The 23,695-nt window shown below is 36.3% G+C and overlaps 2 protein-coding genes across 3 annotated transcripts in view; both read left to right on the plus strand.

Annotated features, from left to right (window-relative positions):
- Positions 1-258: 258 nt before the first annotated feature.
- KERA (keratocan) lies at positions 259-11,987 on the plus strand. Of its 2 annotated transcripts, none has more exons than XM_056482410.1 (3): positions 259-352; positions 1,926-2,820; positions 7,305-11,987. In XM_056482410.1, the coding sequence occupies exons 2-3, from the start codon at positions 1,935-1,937 to the stop codon at positions 7,475-7,477; spliced, it is 1,059 nt and encodes a 352-aa protein (XP_056338385.1). In that variant the 5' UTR covers positions 259-352; positions 1,926-1,934; the 3' UTR covers positions 7,478-11,987. The 2 variants fall into 2 exon arrangements, with proteins under 2 accessions (XP_056338385.1, XP_056338384.1); XM_056482409.1 differs by lacking the exon at positions 259-352 and adding an exon at positions 424-566.
- A 2,245-nt stretch (positions 11,988-14,232) lies between these two features.
- The window catches only part of EPYC (epiphycan), a 29,653-nt gene continuing 20,190 nt past the window's right edge, over positions 14,233-23,695 (plus strand). The window contains exon 1 of the mRNA XM_056516005.1: positions 14,233-14,310. Coding sequence (XP_056371980.1) covers positions 14,258-14,310 — 53 coding nt within the window. The 5' untranslated portion in view covers positions 14,233-14,257. The remainder of the gene's footprint in view (positions 14,311-23,695) is intronic.

Genomic DNA, 23,695 nt, shown 5'->3' on the forward strand with positions numbered 1-23,695 from the left:
GAGAATGAGTTATGATGTAAGTCAGCTTTGCATATAACGTTATCTTCTAACAAAAATGTTGAATAAATGTGCACTTTGGGTTACCTGTTTCATCTAGACCACCTCCCTTGATCTGACAGAACATAAAAAATCAAATGCCTTCAGCTCTGTGGCTGCTAGAGTCTAAGGCCAGGATTTCCTTCTTTCCCTGCTAGGTGCTGAGGTGCCTGAGCTGTTTCAGGGGTTAAAAGCTGCAAGCACTGATGCGTATATATGAGGCTGTATTCCTAGAACACGGCTTGTAGCCTGACTCAAGCTATTACAGCTAACAACAGGGACCAATAGAAAGAGAAGAAGATCCAAGAAAGCTGAGGTAAGCCCAAACTCTGAAACAATGTCAAACTAGAAGCAACAGCTAATAAGGTGTGCATGGGAATACATCTGGGAATACTAGCATGTACTTCCAGTTTTATATGCTGCTAATTCTTAGGAGGAAGGAAACAAACACAGTGGTTAGCAGCCAAAAGCAGTGAATTTACTGGGATTTCTAACTGGCTTCAGATAGCTCCAGGAACTTGACTAACAAGGTAAATTGCTTTATATTTCTTTTTTTTTTTTTTAATGTTATTAAGATTATGAATATTTACAGAGTAAGAAGGTTGCAAATTCACTGCTTGAAATAGAAATGTTATTCTTTAGAAATACTTTATTTGTACCTTTCTTTGGAATGTTTCCAGATGGCAATTTCTGGGGCTGGAAAAGCTATAGGGTACTGCACTTGTTACTGCAAATAGCAATGTTGAAAACTATTGAATTACTACATATCATATGCAGCAACTGAACCGAGCTCTTAACCCTACTGATGCACTAATCCTATGAGAGAATTTAGTTTTTGTTTAAATACTATTGTGGCCAAAGCAAACCTCCTAATTTTGACCAGAAATTTCAGCTATCAGTCTCTCAGCCTCTACACTGCAAAATGCTTGTTAATCTTCACGAGTCAGTAAGCAAAATAACAGAGTTTGTAAGGCACTGTTTTTGTGCTGCACAAATATTTTTTTTTCTGAGTAAATTATCAGTGATGATTTTGTTCATATTTTAATTGTGGAAGAGGCTAAAAAAGGCATATAATTAAGTAGGAAAATAGTTAAAAGATGCATAAATGCATATGAATAGTTTGGTTAGGATTTAATTTTTATGGATATAATTTGGTTAGGACTTGTCTTTTTTGTCATTTAGAACAGACCTTTGCTTTGTCTGTTTGCTTTAGGGAAGGAAATTTTTAACTTTGGATATGAGGGTGTGAGTGAGGCAGGGAATGGATTAGTCAAACATATTCCCTCCAAGCTTTTAAGAACATGCCCAACAAACAGCTGTTAAAACACTATTTGATATTCCACTTTTCAATGAAGACAAAAGACCCTGGAAAATCTGATCCAGATGTCATTATAATTTAAGAGAGAGCAAAAAGAGAAAAGAGGGTATGATTAATTTTAAAAGAAGGAACACTAAGTACAATAGCATTTATATCATCTTGGTAATGATGTCTTTTCTGATGATTAACCATTATATAATGCAGTTTATAGGTCTGTACAGGTAAACTTACACAAATTTAAAAGAGGTACTGATTCATTGTCCAAAAATGATCAATATTTTCATATTCTTTGAAATGATACTTGCATGAACATCAGTTAAACTGGTAGCTAATGTGGAGTCTAAGCTGAATCAGGGAAATATTTATCAACATATAGCACAGAACTGTCTATACCTCTTACATTACTTTTCAGTTTTTCCTTAGCAGGCCATGGATAATACCCTAGAGGACAGAATTTGGCTGTATATAAAGGAAATATTATTTGATATGTAAAGCTGTTTTGTTAATCTAGTATGTTGTTAGGGAGTTTTATTGGGAAACAGCTAATTGGGTTTTTTTTTCCCCTTCCAAGGCAAACACCATGATTCTCAAAGTCTATACAAGCCTTTTGCTCTTATTCTTGGTGAATTCTGTGTGGACTCGATCTGTGAGACAAGTTTATGATGACCTGGATCCTGACCATTGGTCTCACTATACTTCTGAGTGTCCACAGGAGTGCTTCTGCCCTCCTAGCTTCCCCAATGCATTATACTGTGACAATAAAGGACTTAAGGAAATACCTTCAATTCCAGCAAGAATTTGGTATCTCTATCTTCAAAATAATCAAATTGAAACCCTTTCAGAGAAGCCTTTTGCGAATGCCACTCATCTGAGGTGGATAAATCTGAACAAGAATAAGATCACAAACGGTGGAATTGAGAGTGGCGCACTGAGCAAGCTGAAAAGGCTGCTTTACTTATTCCTTGAAGATAATGAATTGGAAGAGGTGCCTGCCCCATTACCAGTGAGTCTGGAACAGCTAAGGCTAGCTAAAAACAAAATCTCCAGAATCCCAGAAGGAGTCTTCAGCCACTTGGAAAACCTCACTATGCTAGACCTGCACCAGAACAGTTTGTTGGACAGCGCTCTCCAAAGCGACACCTTCCAGGGACTCAGCAGCCTTATGCAGCTCAACATAGCAAAAAACTCACTCAAGAAAATGCCTCTGAGCATCCCAGCTAATACACTGCAGCTGTTTTTGGACAACAACTCCATCGAAGTTATACCAGAAAACTACTTCAGTGCAATACCCAAAGTGACTTTCCTGAGGCTGAACTACAATAAGTTATCTGATGATGGTATCCCCCCAAATGGGTTTAATGTTTCATCTATTCTAGACCTACAGCTCTCTCACAATCAACTCACTAAAATTCCACCAATCAATGCTCACCTTGAGCACCTTCATCTTGATCACAACAAAATCAAAAGTAAGTGTGTATTACCAGTGTGGAATCTTTCAAAACCATATCTATTTTAAGTGTCTACTTAACTATAAAAATGATCTTTGAGATAAACTGATTAAAATCATAGAATCATTGAATAATTTGAGAAGGAAGTGACCTCTAGAGGTCATTTATTCCAGCATTCTTGCAATAGGAAGAGAAACTTGATGAGGTTTCTCAGAGCCCTGTCCAGCTTGACCTTGAAATTTGGCAGGGATGGGTCACCCACAAACTCTCTGGGCAAAATACTTTGTGTTTTACTGATTTTACAGCATATTTTTTCTACCAAGATTTGTGTCCTCAAAAGTTTTCCATTTTGTGTAAATGAGATGAGGTTTTGTGCCCAAGGCAACAGAAGCCTGTTGGTTTTAATGGTTTCACTTCCAGGACTGTTTCCCAATTCATCCAGGGGTGTGGTGATTAGGGACATTGCATACTCTATATAATGAAAGCATCTTCTCAGTAAGTACTTAATTTCATGACTTTTAATTCACCACTGCCCAGAAGAAAGCCAAGTTTCTATATTTATCTTCCCATCATGGTGATTTAATTGAATATATGGTCCCTTGCCACTCTTTTTGTGCCACTAGTTCAAAAACAAACTAAAAATAATGGTTTGGCTTTTGCACAAAACAAGAACCTATGAAAGCAAGTTATTTAGTGATAATTTACATTTATTCATTGCATTTGGCAAAACAAAAGTGTGAAACCATGTAAATAAAAAAAAAATTTGCATAACTGACACATATTTAAGTGGCCTGCAAGAATTCTAACTGTTAATTAGAGCTAAAGCTCATGACAGATTTTTTTTTTTCTGAATATATTTAATTGCCTCCTGGTTACTAAGGGATTTATTTTAATTGCTTCACTGCAATGCCTCAGGTGCAGACTTTATTCTCTCACTTCAAGTGACACAAAATTGAAATCAATGGAATGTAGCCTGTCCAGTTTAAGAACAGTTTTGTGTCTAGGTAGTATTTAAAGAGCTGTGCAGTTCTCTTCCTTCCCAAAATAAGATTGACATAGCTTAAGACCATGAAAATTAACTTTTGTTATTTTTGTGCAAAATCAAGTCTCATGTTCCAATGCCACATGACCTGTGAAACTGAATCATGATAGTTTTCTGCAAGACTTGTATTCCTTAATGCCTTTATCACTTTATAAAAACCATTGTCAACTTGAGAAAAAAAAAATAAAAATCTTAGTAACTGAATATAAAACAGTTGCAACCTGATACCTCAAAGGAAAATCGGGAATAGCACAATTGTTCAAGAAGGAAGGGATAATGACATAGTCTTCATGAGACATTGCTCTAATAGATATCTTAAAAGACCTTTAGGATTGCAAACAAGGAATGTAGTTCCATCAGGCCAGAGTAATAAGAGCTAATATTAATTCTGCCAATTGGTTTTGTCTTCTCTAAACCCAGATCAATCATTATTTTAAGATAAACAATGTAAAAGGTTTGAAAGAAAAATGTCTGTAAAGTCCTGACCTGGTTTCTTCACAGAAGAGTCCTGCTGAAGGTTTATTTTATGTGTGCAGTACAAGCCCTTTTTATAATGTTAAATTCTCAAGTATTCCTTCAAAACTGCGAATCACTGCTTTATTTTCTGCTGGTGAACCATAGTTACAATATTGTCATTGCAAGAGTTCAGGAAGACATCCCCATTTCTATGTAAATACCATTTGTCTGTGTATTATTATATGTTGTTTTGTAATATCAATTCTTCATATGTGTGCATGGCCTTATTTCTCCAGAGACCATTTATGAACACATGAGGCCTTCTGGAGCCCAGGAAAGCCCATGATAGCCTCATCATTTGCCTCAGTGGAACAAGAATTTCACCTGCAATCCCTTCCCTAAGGATCTCAATCCATAGAGGAAAAATATTATTCTAATTTTGGAAGTAAAATCAGCTTAAAACCAAAACTAATTATGTCTCCAGCAGATTTGCAACACATTTGTTTCATGGCATTTTAAAACACCCATGCCTATATATTTACCTAGTAGATACACTTGTGAGGCTCTGGGGAGTTGTTAAACAGTGGAAAAGAGAATGTTAAAGAAAGCAAAGAAAAGGCTGGAAATGATGCAACAAGTGAGCAAGGATAAGCAGGTGGTATCATTACAGTACTGTCAAAGGACAGATGAAAGGGAGCAAACAGTATATTTATTCCCCTGGAAGAATACCAGGAGGCTGAGATACATTCTGTGAACTAATAATATTCCATATGTAGAGAAAGGCAGAACTCCTTGGGCCATATATCTAAATTTTGTTTCTAAATTATAAGTTTTACTGGAAAAGAAACATGATCTTCTGCAGTTCTTCAGCAGACATACACTATTAGCCATTAATGAGAACCTCTTTGACAGTTTTTTCCCTTACAGCAGCTCTAGATTTCATGTTTAAATATTAAAGGACATAACTATTCTGCTGACCAGTGGTAGATTTCATCTTTGAATAAACTATCCTAGATTTTTGGATCTAACCTGTCTAGTCATATAGATCTTCTACTCAGTGGAAAGAGATACACAATTGCTGTCAGTCAATCTTCTTTTGGAGGTATTAATCTCTAGAGTTTATAAAGAGTCCAAATGGTTTATTCAGGCTGACCCAGCTTCCAGAGGATCAGTTTAGGCAAGGTGAATTTCATCTCTGAAAGGAAAGACTTGTTCCTCCTGCTTTAACAAAATTCATTAATATATCCATGAAGAGTATTGAAAGAGAGAAAAAGAGAGACAGGCTTTACTCCCCTGATAGTTTGGGTAGAATTTACTGTTTATGGAAAGAGAACAAGAAAACCCAAACCAATTCATACCACACATCATCAGGAAATAATTTCCTCCTAGGTGGCCTGTGGTGAGATAACTGCTGCCTCACTTCAAGGCTGGAGTAATTAACCCAGTGAAAATGAGTGCAATGAGATAGCTTCTAGATCAGAGAAGACAGAAATTTAGGATACACTTGAAGCCATCTTGTCTCTATGAACAGTAGTCCTGACCAAACAAAGCAGATATTTTCTCCTAGATAGTGTTGATTCACCAAAAACTTTTAATAGCTGCTTTCATAATGAAAATTCTTAAGTTTTCTGTGTTGTAAATTTGCACATAAAAATAAGTTGTAGCTTGTTTCTTCCAAGAATACCAAAAGCTTTGCCAGCATTAATCAAATTTCACAAGATAAATAAACACATTTTGATATCACAGATACAATAAAAGCTCCAGGTCTTGGCCAAGTGGATGTATTTATCTAGTTCCCATGGCAAAGATAAAGTCCACTTCCAAGATGTTGCAAACATCTGGGCAGTTTTTCAAAATAAAGTAGAGGGGAGAAAAAAGTAAGTTGTGCAGGAAAAAAAAAAGAAAGTAAGTTGTGTTGTTATTTTTACTTCATAATATTTCTCCGATTTTGGGGATTGTAGTCAGAAGATTTGTGCATGGTATCATTACTAAATATAAAGGGAGAAATTTTTTTCCTATCACTTTTTAGTAAAAAAACTTATTAAAAAAAATCTGTTACATACACATTCTCCATTCCCTTTTTTTTTTCAGTTAGTCTGAGGCCAAGATCCTCAAGCAGTCAGATCAATCCAAAAATATCATAATTTGGTCAAGGGAATTTGACACTTTGATAAACAAACACCACTTCAGTGTTTTCTGGAGGCCATTTTGAGGCTGAAATAGGGGAGCAGCTGCCTGAATATTTAACATCTGAAGACAAAATATAAAAAGCATTTTAGCCAAATGGCAGTGCAGAGATAACCTAGAGGAGACACAAAGCCCAAGCTATTCAACAGTTATGAATATGGGTAATGACTAAAGCCATAGTTTCAAATTTTATCTGTTGAGAAACAAATTATATGTGATATATAGAGAATTTTGAGGATTTGTTAGCTTTCAGATTAGGAAGAAAAATATCCCATTGCACAAGTTATATTCTTGCAATTAAAACCAACTCCACTTAATAATGTAAGAGAACAGAAAAGTCCAAATGTTAAAAATTAAAAATTAAAAATACTGTACAAAAAGTTCCTCTGATTCAATACTGCTATTGTTTTGAATGCAAGAACTACATTAGGGAATATTATCAGCTGAAAATTAATGTTATGCCATTGAAATAAGATGTTCAAAACCCCTCAGAAGTAATCTTGCCTTGCTCAATCAGAGTGTAAAGAGCTGTTTCTCAATGCTTGACATGCAGTTGTCTAACTTAGTATCCTCTTTTTCCAAGAAAAAATTATGTCTCTAATGGCCTTTTCTTCATAATTGCAGTACTGTAAATATGTGATTCACTGATCCAGATCACATCATATGAAGATGTTTGCTTGCAGTCAACAAAGCACTTAAATGGAAAGAAAAGCAGCAATCTCCCATGCTAAGTTTACTTTATTTGTGCCCTAGATGAATTTTATTTTCATGAACTTTCCCCATGGAAATAAGCTAACATGTTGATCTGCACTTTCAGGTGTCAATGGTACTCAAATATGCCCAGTTTCCATTGCCCTGGAAGAAGATTATGGTTATTATGGCAACATCCCTCGCCTCCGATACCTTCGTCTGGATGGAAATGAAATTCAGCCCCCAATCCCCCTGGACATCATGATCTGCTTCCGACTGCTTCAAGCTGTTGTCATATAAAGATATTGCAGTGTCACTCTTGTACTGTGAGAGTGCTAAGATATGAGTTTTGCTGGAATGAAACTTGTTCTAACTCATAAATCAGGAAGTAACAGCTTTATTTGACTTTAATATTTTTCTTTGCTTGCATCTTTTCTACAACTGAAAAGGTTTTTCTTTCAGAAGGGATTCTGTATGGACCTGAAACATGTCCTATAAATTCATAATGTGAATATATTGAAACTAATTGGTGTAAGATCCCAAATATTCCAGAGAAATTTCTTGCCTACTCCATCTTTCTTGTAAATGTGACAATACCTACCCTGCTAACATTATTCCTATAGACAAGTTATGTGTCCTTATTTTGTTATCTAGTAGCTAACACAATGAATTTGGGTGCAGTTGGCCAAATATGCTAATAAAAACATGAGCTGCATGATTTTTAGTTATCAGAACTGCCACTGACATTTCAGATAGTGACTCGTGGTGAACAACCACTTAACATGCAAATAACCCAAAAATTACTGTCATCCTTTGAAGACTAATACTTTTAAGGCAAAAAGTACATGAAGCTTAACATCCAAAGCAGTATACTGAATATATCACTGTAGGGATTAATTCAGTGAATTTTAGAACTGTTATAAACTAATCCAACTCAAATCCAGGGACAAGAGAACATGAGATGTAATCTTGTCCTCTCAAAGGTCCAGTTTTCTACTGTCTTATTCCATTTCTAGATTTGATACCATTTCTTTCTGCAGCTTTGGGAATGTCATTGAATATTTGGTTAATTTTAGTTTGCAGAGAGATACAACCAACAATAGTAATGATTACATATTTCCCAGACTAGGTCCTTCATAAAAATTTGAATGGCTAGTTAATGGGATGGTGATAAAGAGAAAACTAAGAAATTAAGAGATATGTCCCCTCCCAATTATTTACTGAACTAGGAAAATAGTTGCATAGTTATTGTATCATTTAAGCAAATACAATCAACTCTAAGCAGCTATCTGCTAACTCACATACATGCACACAATAATACTGGATTTTAGAGAAGTCCAGATTATTAGAGCACAATATTAACAATTCACAAGGGAGGTATCAGCAGGCAACTTTTTATGAAATATGGTTGATTTTATCAAATCTAGTTTATTTTTTCTATTTTATAGTATTGGCACTTCAATGAATTACTTGACTATTCGAGTCAACTATTCACTGAGAGAGTATGACATTCTTATTTCTGCTAGCCAGCACAACAGACTATCCATCGGTGATTATTTTAATCTTTTTGCATTTCTAGATAGAAGCAATTAGTTGCTTATTGATATCCTGCATCTATTGATAACATTTTAAGGCTGGCTTCAGTAGCAAGCATTTGAAGACTATGCACGTGGTACAATTTTTGCTTTGATGATTAGGTATTTTCTTAGAAGTATATTTTTTAAAGTGTTGAGAACTGTAATTTCTGACAATCAATCCTTTTTATCTAAAAATCAGGCCTTATTCTGCTTCAGAGAACTTGTGGAAACAACCTAGTATAGAAACCCAGCGTAGGAATAACCCATTCAGAAATCTGATCTCTAGACCATTTATTTTTGCTTTTCTTTTTATGTGGTTGCTGAGAAACTCCTGCCCTTCCAACAAAAGTATTTTCTATACCTCTATGTTCACCCCATATGAAAAAAAAAATTATTTAAAGAGTCTTTACAATATGTATGCATGTTTAGCTATGTTCTTTACTCAGTAATAGCATAGTAATTTATTTTTGGAAAAGAATTATGTGACAATACTACTAATTAAATTATAACAATAATTATGTTCTTGTACTTGGAAATTAATTTCTACTTTAAACAAAGGACAAATACATATACTCCAAAGTGAATAATCATAGGCATATATGTATTTATTGATATTATTTATAGTTCTAATCACATAGCAAAGTATCTTGAAGATCCAGTAAAAAATTACTACCCTTTTAGTTAATGTATACACGTTGAAGAAAAGACTAAACCTTCCCCAAAGAGATGTTAAGCTTACATATGGCAAAGGTTAATATGCAAAATCATAAAGGGATACTAGAGCATCAAGGTACTCCCTTTGCTGGATAAGGGCATTTTGTGATGGAATCAGAAGCACAAGATCTGATGAAATAATTTTTAACTTTCACCAGCTGTACCACTATTTTTCCAACTCAGTGTAAAGTGGAAATCCTTATAAACTGGCCCTACTATCCTATGCAACAATTCTAGAACACATGCAGACTGATGCCCAAGATCAGTTAATCTGAGTGAAGTGACACATCTCAGGACAAAATTTTATTGGGCTGAAGAGCTCCTGCTGCCAAGTGCTCTGTGTTCTATACCTTTGGTGCAATGCACTGACTCCACATCTGGGAACTGTTGAATAAAGAGAAAATCTTAAGTATTCTCACTTAGACTAACTTGATCCACCTTGATGCTCTCTCCCAGAACCAGCTCTACTCATGCAGTAGAATAAAAAACAGTTGCTGCAGTGACCTTCACAAAATAAACCAATACTGATTGGGAATTAAACTTCTTTACTGCATGTACATGGCCATTTGCAAGAGTTTAAATGTTCTTAAAGGTCCTGGGAAAGCTGGTGAAATTTCCTTTCAGACTATAGTAGCAGGCCTAAATTGCATTATTGTGTGGTAGTAAAAAATGTAGGCTTTTAGCCACTCTACAGTCAGTTCATTCATTGTGCCAGAAGACTTTAAAGGAACATGTAATACACATTGTCTTTTTCCCAATGTTAAGAGCTTCCAATACAATGTAAAAAAAAGCATCCTGAAAGTCTAATGTTGATTCTTCCTAAACCAAGATTTCTCTAAGACTTCCCACTGATATTTCCTGGTTTCCAAAAAATTATTTTCTTCTGACAAAAGGGAGGAGCACACATCCCAGCTGTCCTGTCTGAAAGTGCAGCTAATAATAATAAAAGTCATTTGCTTCCCTTACTTGTCAGAGCACATTGCAAATAGTTTGGAATGGATTACCATGTACAGAAACAAAGACATTTACAAGTATGAGAAGCTGAGAACAGGTCACCATGAGAGTATGCAGCCATGGTCAATCAGTACTAAAACCACAAACATCTAGTGCTTTTTGAGGAAATCCACATTACATATTAGGTAATTTTGAAATTAGAGTTGTTAACACAGATGTACTATCACCTCAGCCCAGTTGCCCTGTAAAGAAAAGTATTAAAGCAAAGTGAGAGACTCAAGAACTGAAAAATACCCAGATGTTTCTGACACATCTGCCAGCATGAGTGGAGGCTGGTATGCTGGATCTATCAAAAGGCTGTGGGGTTTTATAACACAGCTGTCTCTGCAGGACAAAAAAGTCCTTTTCAGGTGCTGCCAGCATAGTTAAAAATTTAGCCACATGTGTGATTCTCCCTGCTCCATACTGTTCTCTAGCATTTTCTGTTTCTCAAGAGTCCAGTGTGCTACCACTATTCTTCAAATTTTGAGGAAAAACACCCCCATAACAATCATGCAGAGATGCCAGTGACCACAGCAGCCTGTTTGACACCTGGAGGAAGAAACACAAACATTGGGATAAAAATTCAGAAGACAGCTAGCAAGCTAATTTGCATATTTGCGATTACTAACTCCAGCATTTTTTGTAGGAGAATTTCTGAAGAAACTAGAATCACATCTTCCACAAAGAAAAGCTGTTCTTAATTAGGGGCTGGGGCAATGAAAGTGACATATTGTCTCAGCAACTCTCAGTGAAGCTAGGTTTATTTCAATAATTTTTAATTTGTTAAAATGGTCTATCACAATTTTTATGAAATGTTCATGGATTCAGAAAATAAATGCCAATAGTCTCAGCCAGAGAAAAGGAAAGAAAAAAAATAGTGTTCACACTTCTTGCTTAATATTCTTGTTGCTAAGATGTCCCTGTAGCATGATATGCCCTTCACCAGTTAATGAAATCCTTGAATGTGTCTGAAATCATGCTCCCACTGCTAGGAAGCCTCTTTTTAGGACAGTAATATCCTTGTGATGCTCTGCTTTGTTACAGGATTTGAAATAATCACCGATTCTCTCTCCTGGCAGTGAGGATAGGCTTCATGGTATTACAGGATCTAGGCTCAAGACCATGTCTGAATCAGAAGCAGATTGAATTGGAGTGGTTTTGTTTTGTTTTGTTTTGTTGTTGTTTGTTTTTTTCCCTGAGGAGGCTGTTTCAACCCAGACTAGAGGTTCAGGCTGTTTTGTGGCTCCAAAGATTTGTTTCTTTTGATGACTGGAATTGCTTCCAATGAAGAAGACTGGTGAGGAGCTTCTCAACCCTGCTTAGCAGCAGAATAGAAGGGAGCTACACTTAAAATGTCTTTGGCAAACTTGCCAGGAACAAGGTCCCCAAATTCCCTGCCTCTGGATTGCTGACCAAAATGGGAAGAGAAAGCTGCACATGAAGGTTTTCTCTGAAGGTCCCAGTGGTTTGAATCTTTTTAAAAGCTACTTATTTATACGTTTACTTTGGTTTGGTGACAATTCTTTAACATTAAATTTAAAATACCACATAAGAACATGGTGTGAGGTTTATTTTTCATTTTTATATGAAGAAGAAGACTAAAATAATTAATTCTTCCTCAAATAAATATAAACATTTTTTACATTGGACTGGCCATCAAATAAATAGACAATCAGAAAAGCGAATTTTCTGCTCTCAGGCCAAAATTTCCACACTTTCCTTTTTTTCTCCACTGTTCATTATTTACATCTTCATTCTGTCTGGGGTCAAAGCAGCAGATTTATTAGGTATTGAGGAACATTGAGAATTATTTCAGTTGCAGTATTATCCATGCTTCTGATTTTCCTCAAAGCATTAATACGACTTGTGCCTGCATTTTTCTACCTTTGAAAACCCTGCACTACAGCCCCCCTTTTTTATTCAGGGAAAAAGGTGCTCCCAGGGATTCAAGGTTTTTTGTGGTGCCTGCTTTCCCCATGTTTGGACATCCTCTGCTTACCTCCTGGTGCTCATGTGGTTTTCATTCCTGCTGGTTTAATCCAAGCTCCATTCTGGGATTTTTCCCAATGTTGGTACTGTAAGGGATAGAGTAGGATGTCCTATTGCTGGTGGGCTGCTTCTGACATGGCTGAAGGGAATGACAGCCTGGGTGTCTTGTGTCTGAGGAGCTGAAGCAAACAACCAGCAGATCAGCTTATGAAGGCACTGAATTATGTGCAGGAATCAATGCAAAAATGGGTTCAACAACTCAGTGAAATTTATTTCATCACAAACATGCAAAGCAGAAAATCACCCAGAGCGAGACAGACAGAGATGGAGATGCAATTGGAGCAAACTGTCAAACTCAAAAGTATGTACAAGTATTTGTACAGGTCTTTGGAAACCCATCATGAAGCTTGGGCAGATTGCTGATAAGGAATAAACCCAGAGGGAGTTTGGAGAGAAGAAACAGTGGAAAGCTGTGAATGCAGACATGGAAACACTTTTATCTCCTCTTACTGCCTCTTTTGTTTGCACTAGTTTAATTAACACTCACAGAGTTTCCTGATAGTGTGGAAGGATTTGTTTCTTGTTTACCTTATCACAGGTAAACAGTAGGCTGTCAACAGGGTTGGTTGGAAACTTTTGTTTTTCCTGCACTGATCATTGTGATCATGTATAAACAGCCATCAGGCATTTCTAGATCCCCAGCATCTGTTTAAAACATACCAGTTTGGGCACAGCCCAGCAGTCATATGTGTTGCTGAAAGCTCATGTAAACATTTAACTTGTTTAAAAAAACCCCAAGAAACTAAAAAGAGCACCTCTCCTTTGAAAGGTGTGATTGTTTACAGGGAAAATATACTAAGTACTCCTACAGTTTGCACCAAGATTCATTATTTCAGAGATTATTTTCAGAGGAATTCATGTGCCTTATTTAAAAGAAAATAAACTTAGAACAAGCATATCTTGCCATTAGTAGACAATTTGAAAGGCTTTAGATAACCCTTTTCTCATTGATCTTCTACAAGACACATTTTATATGGAATATTTGCCTCCCATTGCAGTGCAAACATTTAATATTTCTAGATTGTCCTGCTCTGTGTGTATGAAGTGACACATATAATAATTTTAAGAGTCTTTTAAAATTTTAAAATGCCTGATGTACTGAGAATCACTGGAGCTGTTAACTTTTGCAAGATCAAAATCAGAATTTTGCTTCTTGCTAGCCTCCATTTCACATCATGCAATTAAAAAGTCCTACTTTTGTCTGGGAACACTGTAAAAAAATTGTCCATGCTGAAGGAGAAAAGTCAATATTTGATGATTATAGAAAAAGTGTTTAAAGAAATTCTAACTGTCCAAACACTGCTTAATGTAAAATCTTTGGCCACCTAAATGGGATGGCTTTGTAAAGTCATCTTACTCCTGATGAGAAAACAGCTGGATACTTAATGTTGATTGAAATGGACCAAATTTAAATTCATATTTTAGAATGTCAGAAATCCAATTTGAATTTTTTTATTTTTTCACTGAAGAGCAGGTTACCTTCCAAGATAAACATTTTTCAGTTGTTATTTTTTTTAAAAGGCAGATAAACATCTGATCTTACATTCTCTGGAATGTAAAAGGGAATTTCTTATTATACAGATAGATGGGGTTACATTTGTCCCAAATGGATTCTGGTCAACAATTTGACAGTGAGAACAGCAGCACTGTTGTGAAATGGCCCTAACAGCAATAGCAACAAAATTCAGCTGTTCCCTCATTTGGGACAATGAAGTCAGGAAGCAGCAGTTCCCAGACAGGGAGGATGATCTTATGGGTTCCTATTAAAAAATTAAGGGAAAAGGAAGGGCTACAAAGGTAAGATGCAAATTTCTCTAAGCCCTTTTCTATCTCAATCATATATAGAAGAGTAAAAATTGAAGAATTAAATTTGAAACTGAATTTCAAAGGAAAGGGAAAGCTGAGAAGAAAATATTTAACAACTCTCCTACCCAATCTCTGTACCCAGAGAACTCCTTTTTGGCTCAACCTTAACACAACATATTTTTATTTCAATGCAAAATCTAATTAGGGAATAAAATGGTGGTTTGGATCATTCATTCCCTCTCCACAGTGACTCATCTCCTTGCCAGAATTCCTCAGTGGCAAGGCTGTTCTTTGTGTCAATAGCTCCCAATTGAGTGATCCACGTGCTGGTTTCAGTATGGTTTTTTCCAACTAAATATATGTAGCACACAAAAGAAACATACTGCATGCATGTAAAAGGAGAGAGGAAGAGGCACAAGAGTGAATAAAAGATACTATGGAATGAAGACTTTTATGAAGCTGGTTTTAGTTAGAGGAAAATGAAGCTTTTAACCATAATGCTTCAAGCTATTCTGGAAATAATCCAAGAGAAATCCAAGGGAAATAAGAATGAGGTACATGAAAGCTTCTGGGTTTGAAAAAGTAACAGCTGTGTCTAGAGAACCTAGGCAAGAGGGCTTCTTATTTAAATGTCTGTTTTAATAGCATTTCTAATTCAAGCATACATCTCAGTCCATTAAAACAAAATAAAAATACAGGGTAAGCATACAGGACAAACACCATATGATTTTCAATAAGCAGCCTTATTATCAAACACTGTGTAATTATTTCAAGAATTGAGTGCCAAAAATATATTGTGATTCCATGAAATGTACCCTTAAGGATTTGCAAAACAGAATAGATATTCTAGGATCTGTGCCCATTTATCCCCTTTTGTTCCACATGAAAGAAATTATATTAAATCAACTGAATATCTGGAAAGAATTAAATCATCATCTCTCATTGGCAAACCTAAAGGAAAAATTCACAAGAAAGCACAGTTTTATATAATGAAAGTTCTCATGTTTCATGGAGTAAAAGGGAAAAAACTAACTGCCAAAGGGAAAGTTTTTGTTGCCTTTGGTTATTCTTCTCAGACTATATATTATGGAGTTCTCCTCTGCTCCCTTTATTATCTTCATTCAATGATATAAAATTCCAGACATAATGAAATGAAAGCATTTCAAATGCTCTTGCATTAAGTCCAGGAGCAAACTTCTCTGTAGCAGCTGATACAGTGACAGTCACTGGCACTATAGAGTAGCAACCAAAGCTGACTGGTCCCCTCAGCAGGATTCTTTTTAATGATAGAAATGTCTGACTTATTCACTGCCCTTGAATTCTATTTAAATAGCACATGGGCCAAAATCTGCCTTTGTTAATGGGGTTTCAGAGGTGTAAATGAAAGCAATGACTTTTGCCAGCAGACTAAGCTCACCACAGGCTCCTGGTGATTTACCTCAGAGATGGCTTTACTTCAGTAATGTAGTTTTACAAGTCACACTGCACTGTTCTTTAACTAGTTTTGGCCTATCATGCTTATGTATTAGCTATCATTAAACCACCATAAAATGTTCAGAGCTCAGCTCTCATTAATCTGCACTCTGACAAAAAACCTGATGTTTTTCACCAGCTGCAGCTTTGACCCTCAGAATTTACTAAGGCAAAGAAAATCTACGAATATTAAAAATTACAAATGAGATGAAGACTTACAACTCTGCACAACACAGATAAACTGAAATGTCTTTTTTCCTTCCAGGATATGATTATGTGAAAAAGTGGTGGTGCTGCATCTTACAGGTTAAACAGCAACAAAAATAACTGGGATCCTCTTATTTCTCAGGTCATTCTTCAGTAGCATTTAGTCCTCCCCTCAATCTCTTCCACTCATAGCTGATCTCCCTTTGCTCATTTTCCTTGGACAAGTTTATTGATTCACACTACTGGATATTTAACCTCTGTGGTGGGGACTCCCCAGTCTCCTGCTGACAATTATATTAAAGAAACTGGAATTTTAAATGGGGAAAATGGAGCTTACTCTTCTTCTTCTGTAATTCTCCACAATGCCATCTATGTGTCTTCCTTACTGAAACTAATATGTCATCAACTCTTCTTTAGGGTACCACAATTCTATGGTCTGAATTTTTTCACTACATGCTTTGCTGTTTCATATACCTGAGCTGTTTTTTCTGTGCATGATTCTTGTCAGCATTTTTATAAAGCTCTGCTACTGAAATATCTTCCTTCTGATCTCCAGTACAGCAATTCTTTTTTTTCCTTCTCTCCTCATACACAGTCATTCAGATACACTTCAGACATTATAAACACCCAGTTTCAAATACTCCTCCTTGCCTGCCATTTTGACTAAATGCTATATGACTAATGTCAAATAGCTGAATATTCCCACTTATTCCCTGTCCCCAGATGCTAAAAGAACCCCTTCTGATCTTCATGTACAACTTTTTCATTTGGAGCAAAAATCTGCATTAGTTATTATTGCTTAATCTAATTAAAGCATTTCTGTGATTTTACACTAAAATGATCAAAGGCTTTTCACCACCATAGGACAATTCCTCTACTGCTCTTACAGTTAGGAAACTTTAGACTTTCCACCTGAACTTATGTATGGCTGACAGAAGATTTTTTTGCCATGGAGCCAGCAGATAATTTTTCCCCCAGTTACTTACAGTGGACCAACAGACTACTAAATGAATCAGCAAAATAACTGAGGACATCTGGGCAAACAACATTATAATCACTGCACTGCTCATCAAAGGACAGGAACAAAAAGAAAGCACCATTTATGCAGTGAAATTTAACACTGCTTCCCGTGTGCCTGGATGCAGAATTTTTCTCTGCACAGAGTTGGAGTTATTCCCTTAGTCTAAAGCTGGATGAATCTGGATTAATCTGGGTTTGTAGAATTCAGGAAACTTGCACAAACTGAAACTTCCCCATGAATGATTCCTTCACACATTCATCAGCACAGCTTTGTGTGAAAACAGGATATAAGCAACCTTGAAATAGCACTGAAACACACTACATTTGTAGTTATGTGGAAACATAACACTTTCCTTTTCCCTTCTGTGTATCATCCATTTTCCTTGTGTATTTTCCCAACACTTGCTTAGATCAGGTGCTCAGGTTTTGCTCTGTTTGTCTCTTTGGGATGATATCCAATAATGAAATTTCACTCAGTGAAACATTTTACCTGTGTTTTAGCTGTATTGACTGTGCTGGATAAAAGGCCTTTCATCACCCTGACCTGTAAAATACCAGAGAATTTCTCATGCTGCTCATTAACAAATGATAATTTCCTTCATTGTCGTGCTCATAGCAACCTGCATTTTTCCTGGACTGCTCTCTGGGTAAATATTTTCTCCAAACTTTTAAAAGATGTTTTCCAAACATTTATTTGTATAAATGAAGGTCTGACTAAAAACATCTTTAATTCTCATTCACAGCCATATTATTTTATCAGTAAATTCATAGTCATTCTGAAAGCTAAAGACAATTAATAATTTTAAAGCCTATGACAAAAATCAAGATTCTCACATTCTTTGTGCATTAGTGTCTCAAAGGACATGTTCCCACATCTAGTCAGAAAAGAAACAGCTTAAACCAGAAATTCAAACCAAATAAACAGAACTGTTGGCTGCAGGGTGATGTGTCTTTTATTTCCAGAGGTCCTGGAGTCAGGCTGTGGTTAGCCCTGGTCCAGGCCAGCTCTGTGTTTCACTCTGTGCCAAGGCTGGTCCCTTGTGCCCCGTGCTCCCTGACCTCAGCACCCACTTGCCCTGCACCCATCGTGTGCCACCATTCCTTCTCTGCCTTCAGCTTGTAGCTGAGGCATCCAGCAACTGGATGGAGCCTGAAATTCTGTGTTATAGCCAGTGTTGGACCATCCAACAGGACCCATATGCAACCATTGACCCCTTAAGAGATAAGAAAATTAATATATTGCCAATATACTAGATCAGAGCAATATAAATTAAGGTCAGTAGAGCTTCCCTTGAGATCAAAGCCCTCAGAGTCACTACCTTGGCTCCTACTAGAAGAAACAATCAAAAGGAGACAATGCATATATGGCACTGAAGGGTGCAACTCATATTTTGAGAACATGAATAGTAACTGCATGTCTGACACACTGGTGACAGAGTAAAGTCTTAGAATGACTGTTTTATACACTGCACTAATAATTCCCAGATTGTATTCTACAGTCTGGAGGAATGATAACATTTTTGGATCACTATGTGTGAGAACTACTTGCTAGTGAGTTGTACTGTTATAAAACTTAAGATATTACAAGTAATTAATATCCATGCATTTTGTAACAAATTCAATAAAAGCAGGGAACACCTTTATGTTGCAAATGTAGGATTAGTTGAAGGCAGTCAAATGCAAATGATCATGCCAACTTCATTACAAACATTTGTTAGTGTTTTGGAAACACATATAGAGGGTACAAACCACTGCAATAAATGTGATACAAAATGCAAACCTAAGAGCACACATACAATTCCATATTCAAACTTCATAGGAAACTGGGAAATATTTATGCTAATGAGGAAACCAACTTTACTTCATTACATCAATTTCAAATTTTATCAGGATATTGAGGACACCATGCTGCACAAAATGTCTCATATTCTCTATCCATGAAAGAACTGTGGTGTAACAGTGTCCACAATTTCATTTGAATAAATGGGTATGTCAACATACAACACAAAGCTTGTGCTCTACTGAATTCCAAATCCTTGTCTTATTGAACTCTGTTTCTGGTTTATTTTTCAATCCCAAGCAAAATATCATTCTTCTTTTAGTGATAAATATGATAACCCAGCTCTGAACTGTTCTTGTTTAACTAAGCAAAAACACACTGAAATTTTCCATCTCTGGGGCCAGGAACTGCATTTTCCTGAAAGGGTCTAACACCACTAGTCAGCAGGGTGGGCTGGAACAGCAGACAATAGCTCTGTATGCTAATAAAAACCATTTTGCAACACCACAGGCTTGCATACTCAGCAGTGCTATCTTATATTCAACCATGATTAAAGAAAGAACAGCAATTTCTTTCTCTGCTCCTTCTCAAAACTGATGTGAATTATACCTCTTAAACAGCAAATTGCAAATTTGGTTTTAGAAGAATGACAGTCTGTCTTATGTGAGTGGGATGGAACCCAAGTATGTGAGCCTGAGGCTCTGACTCCTGCCTTTGGCCACACTGGGAATTCCTGAAACTGCCTTCATTGATGAGCTCTGGTACAACCTGCAAAGGTCTGTGTGCCTGCACGTACCCAGCAGACCAGCCCCAGTGTGCTGGAAGCCAAGTCATTTCCAAAGTGTGAAAGGAGCAGTAACAAGGTAGAAAAAATTGACCCATTAAGATGTCTCCAGCAAAATTTCAGAAAAAAAAAAATCATATTTCCTTTCTCATATGTGTGTTTGCATGGAACAGGGAAAATTTTTATCTTAGGTACCAACATCAATTTAAATTATATTTCAGTATTACTTCCCAGTTGTTTCAAAACCAAAATTTCTAAATATCCTTCAAAAACTATATTCTCTTGATACTTTTTAATCAAATAAAAAGAAGTGCAAGGAAAATTATTTATATAAAGAGTATTTCAGACCTGTTTTAGCAGAGTTTGAAAAACTGGACTTCTCTGATTTCCAAAGTGCTCTTCTAGGCTATGGTTTATTCGTATACAATATATAGTAACAATCTGAGAAAGTTTTCATCTGTTTTAAAATTTATAGCATGCAGAAAGAGTGAATAGCATGCTATGATGGATTTAACTTATGGGCTTATTATACAAACTAATGTTAGAGATGTAAAATTGGCAATGTATTTAAGGAGGATCTTTGAATTTTACATCGAGCCTGGCTTAAGGTGATTAAAAATAATAAATTTTGGATCTTGCTCAGTTTGCAACAAAATTTAGTATAATTTCAAAAGCAGACATTGAAGGTTCTAAATCACCCTTTCTGAAAGAAAAATGGGAGCCATCCATTCCTGTTACTATAACTATGGATGGTTTGATTCTACTGTAAATGTGCATGGTCTCTGTTGCAACTAAGGCTTTATCTTAACACCTAAGAAATTCCAAGTATACTGAATGCAATGATGTATCAGAAACTATATAGATATGGTATTTCCATATGCAAGAAAACAATACTCTGATTGTTCATTTAGAAATTCATCAGTCTGGTAGACCAGACTGCATGAAAATATTCTGAGATTTTATTGTTAGTAAGCAATATTAGATGGATCTAGCATACATCTGACAAATTTCAAATTGGCATGTTATTTTTTTTCTGAAAAATTTAAAAACACTTGACCAACAGAAAAAGAACAACCAAAAACCCCCCAAACCCAAAACCAAACAGCTGGACAGGCAGTACAAAGAAAGCAGCAATACATATTTGAACTACAGTGAAAAAGTCATATACTATCTGCCTGCATCAACCATGAAAATAAGAGGTGATAATTAAAGTAACCAGAGAAGAAAATAATAACAGACTTTAGGAGTATGTGAATTGAAAACGATTCTGCCATCAAGAACAAAACACCAGGCAAACATGAGAAATAAGACACTTGAGTAGATCTGTATGTAAAGGGTAGTTATTTCTGTGACTCATTAAAAAACTTCTTTTCATTGCTTGTGTTCACTGTTTATGCAGAAACAATTAAATCTAAACAAGACTTTGCTAGCAAAAACAGTTGTAGCTATCTCACATTTTCTGTTTAACTCTCTTTTCCCTGCTGTTTATGCTAATTTGCACAGGGGATGGAACAGTTGGAGCACTCTAAATCCTTCTTTTGTACTTCTCTAAACTTTGATGAACAAAATGGAAATGCTAATCCCTTATGCAGACACATGATTTCCTTCCTTTCTCCTTCTCTCTGAGATATTTGTTTTTCTGTTATCCAGCCTTTGTTGCCTAGTCCCAGTGAGGTTCATATGATGCTCTCCTTTTCCCAGGGCCCTAGGGTGAACGAAATTCCACAATCCAGCAAATGCAAGTGATACTGAGATAGGCAAGGGATCTATCAAAGCAGATTCCTACCTCTCCATCCTCTCCCTATGCCTATAGAACAAACAAACAAACAATCAGCCAAGAGTGTTCAGTAATGCAGGAGGAATCAGTCTAAAATACTGGCCTGAATTTTAGCCCTGAAACTGATCATAGTAACTTCAATGATTCCAGAATTTCACACTGTGCTTTTCCTTTGTCCAGTATGATCCTGACCACATGTTTAAGGTTGGAAAATGAATAATAAATCATGATTCAAGAAATAATAAAGTCACAGACCAAAAGCAAGGTGAGAAAAACTTTTATTTGGATGTGAAGCAGACACACTGGTACATCATGTAACATCCATAAAAATCCTGGAGGATTTTCACATTAAGTGACTGGGAGAAGTAGGATGTCACAGATGATTGATCCAGGTGCAAAAAGGGAGTGCCCTTTGCTATGCACTGTAGTAAAATTCTTCATTCAGTGGGTATAATATGGAATACTAAATACTAGTTTTATTTGGAAAACTAAAACCAAACAATTTGAATTAGGTAAAGGTACATACATGTAGGAAAAAGGATACTGTTTGAAAAAACATATTTCAAATCTTAATTTTTATTTTTTTTTAGTTCACAATAATGCATCGCTTTCCAAAGAATGAGTGTCTGTAGAAAGAGTTACATCTACTTTGCAGTCTACTTTATCTACAGTAAACTCAAAGAAAAAAAAATATTCGTTTGCTTCCCCATACTAACCTTAATAAGCTCATGAGGCAGAGCATATTTTGAGAAATTAATATTCACGGACTTATGACCAAAGCACAATTGTCTCTGTCACACAGTATGAGTGACCTCATTTTGTTCATCTGACAGATGCATTTCTGGTGACAGAACATGACAAAGCTGGAGGAAACTGAATGTGACTTTTTAAGAGACTGCATAACCCAGCAGTTGAATTTACTGTCATCATTACTGGAACACCCATGCATTACCTCCCCCTTATGTAGGACTGCTCCCTGGCCCAGGGGAAGGTGATCTTTTATTTTATTACTGTTGTTCTAGATGAGAATACATCAACAGGTTAACTTATTTTGCTTTTTTATTCTTACACTATAGCTTTAGGCCAGGAGAATCTTTTAGCCAGGTGCCAAGGTGAAGCAACAAAATGAACAAGTTATTTTGGGATTCCCCTCTCACTCCTTTCAAAGCTGGAAATATTTTGCTCTTCTTAAAAATCAGTACTAGAATTTTCCAGGGTCTGAAGACCTCTGCTTCTGTTCAGACTGGCAGGCCAAGAAGCTGACAAAAGGTTAAGCTGGTACAATACCCAGGCTCTTTCTGAGAGTCAGACAGGATTTTTTGTTTCATGGCAATGGCAGCATTTTTTCCACACATTTTTTCTTATTGTAAATTCCTGGCGATGAATCTGTGAGGACCAAAAGAAAAGAAAGCAAAGAAAAAATTATAATGAGTGAATGTTGACAGTCTGAATCAAAGGCTCAATGCTTTATAATCAAAGTTTTGGAAAAACAAGAATAGGATGACCCTGAGGCTTTGGCACTGAGTTCAAGAACACACTTAGGAGTCATTGCACCTCCAAGAACTGGGAGAACTGAAATGGAAACAAAGCCCTCTCAAAAACACAGGGGAATAAATTAATTCATCTACTACTGCCAGAAATTATGCAGTGGGAATGCATGCTGACTAGGAATGTGTCAGGCAATGGTCACAGCTGGGTATGCTTCCAGTTTAAGCAGTGCCCCAAAAACCCCTGAATGTGATGGAGCTCTCCATTAACTTCAGTGACCTTTTAATCAAGCCCAGCTAAGTCAGACAGCAAGATTTAAAGGCAGCTGAGGAATTTCACAAGACAGCAACTTAGACCGCACAAGGCCAGAAGATCTGGAAAAAACCCAAGTGTCAGTGAAGGGACTAATTAGAGGACATGGAAAGCTCACTCCCAAATGTCCTTTTGTCAGTCTCAGGAATTTCATTATCTTCTGTGATAACAGGATTCGGAAAATGCACGCAGTGATCTGAATCAGTTTCCAACTCAAGCACAGATTTTCTTTTTTATATGCTTGGGTGTTTGCTCAGCAATACCACAGGGCCTCTAAGTAGTCTTTTATTTTCTTTTATCTTTTTTTTTGTTGGGTCTCTTGGGTTTCTAGCTGGTCTAGGATTGCTAGCGTCAGGACTCTTGTCATCCAAGCTCAAACAAATTGCCAAACAATAATTTCAGTATCAACTAAGGCATGTTCCCTACAGATACACCCCTCAATCTCCAAATTCTTGTTCTTTAAAGCATAAATCAAAACAAACAAAACTGTTTTCTTATTTGCATGCTCTACAAGCGTCATGCTCGTAAGCTTGTA

The sequence above is a fragment of the Oenanthe melanoleuca genome, chromosome 1A (assembly GCF_029582105.1).
Source record: "Oenanthe melanoleuca isolate GR-GAL-2019-014 chromosome 1A, OMel1.0, whole genome shotgun sequence".
Taxonomy (NCBI): Eukaryota; Metazoa; Chordata; class Aves; order Passeriformes; family Muscicapidae; genus Oenanthe; species Oenanthe melanoleuca.